The sequence below is a fragment of the Geospiza fortis genome, unplaced genomic scaffold, assembly GCF_000277835.1.
Source record: "Geospiza fortis unplaced genomic scaffold, GeoFor_1.0 scaffold82, whole genome shotgun sequence".
Classification (NCBI taxonomy): Eukaryota; Metazoa; Chordata; class Aves; order Passeriformes; family Thraupidae; genus Geospiza; species Geospiza fortis.
Window position 1 is genome coordinate 57151 of NW_005054685.1, and position 1267 is coordinate 58417.

Consider the following 1267-nt stretch of genomic DNA (forward strand, 5'->3'; position numbering starts at 1 on the left):
GGGGGCACACATGAGTTTCGGGGAGCATAGATGGGTTTGGAGTGGCACAGATGGGTTTTGGGGGGGCACAGATGGGTTTTGGGGGGGCACAGATGGGTTTGGGGGGGCACAGATGGCTTTGGGGGCCACATTGGGACAGGCTGTGGTGACCACCCAAAGCATTCACACTATGCGGACCTTCTATCAAACTAAGAATTTTCTACAAATCCGTTTCCCACAGTGAGGGTTGGTCTTTATCTCCAGAACCAGAGGACACAGTCTCAAGCTGTGCCAAGGAAAATTTAGGTTGGATATTAGGAAAAAGTTTTTTACAGGAAATGTGATAAAGTTCTGGAATGTTCTGCTCGGGGAGGTGGTGGAGTCACTATCCCTGGATGTGTTTAACAAAACCTGGACGTGGCACTGGGTGCCAGGGTGGAGTTGAGTATTTAGTTAGTATTAGGGCTGGGCTGGACTTGATGACCTGAAAATTCTCTTCCAAACTGGTCATTCTATAAATTCTGTGAATTCTTTGGGGTCTGGCATTACTGTGGGACCTGGACATGCCCTGTGTGTCCCCAAGCCCCTCACCCACGAGCGCGCGGTCGATGATGCGGACGGCGATGGTCATCAGCGTCCAGCACTTGGAGCAGATATCAGCCGAGCTGGGGGCACAGTGAGGGGGCTCAGGTGGACACCCCACACCCCTGAACCCCCTCCCAGCCCCAGAGCCCGCCGAGGAACCTGCAGCACGTCCGGACATCGTCATAATCCGTCATGTCAATGTCAAAGACCAGCTCCTTCTCCTGCGGCTGGAAGGCTCCCAGGTGCACCGTGTTGTGCTGGTTGGGCTGCAGGAAGGATGGGACGGGCTCAGCGTGGCCAGAGACCCCTGCAGACCCCCCCAGCACGGTGGTCGGGACTCACCCGGTGGGAATAGACAGCCCCGATGTCGATTTTGTAGGGGTTGATCTTCTGCAGCTCCCGCTCCAGCTCCTGGGGGCTGCTGAAGGACTGGAAGCGCAGGTAGACATCGTCCCGCAGGGTGAAGGAGAATTCCCGCAGCTGGAAGTAATTCTTCACTGCAGGGATGGAGAGGGTCGGGGGCGTCAATGCCATCCTAAATCCCCCCATTACAGTCACCCCCAGACCCCCCTTTCCCTGCTCCTCCCGGTGTCCCGGTCAGCGCATCCACCCACCGCCCATCCCGGCATCCCAACGTGCGCTGGGACCGGGCATCGCGGGGTTCCCGCCCGGTATCGGTGCCCCCCGCCCGTATCGGTGCCCC

The 1267-nt window shown here is 57.9% G+C and overlaps 1 protein-coding gene across 1 annotated transcript in view; it reads right to left on the reverse strand.

Annotated features, from left to right (window-relative positions):
• PRIM1 (DNA primase subunit 1) overlaps positions 1-1098 on the reverse strand; it is an 11762-nt gene extending 10664 nt beyond the window's left edge. Inside the window, exons 1-3 of the mRNA XM_031065128.1 lie at positions 907-1098; positions 724-830; positions 571-644 (exon numbers count right to left, since the gene is read on the reverse strand). Coding sequence (XP_030920988.1) covers positions 571-644; positions 724-830; positions 907-1098 — 373 coding nt within the window. The remainder of the gene's footprint in view (positions 1-570; positions 645-723; positions 831-906) is intronic.
• Between the last annotated feature and the right edge of the window lie 169 nt (positions 1099-1267).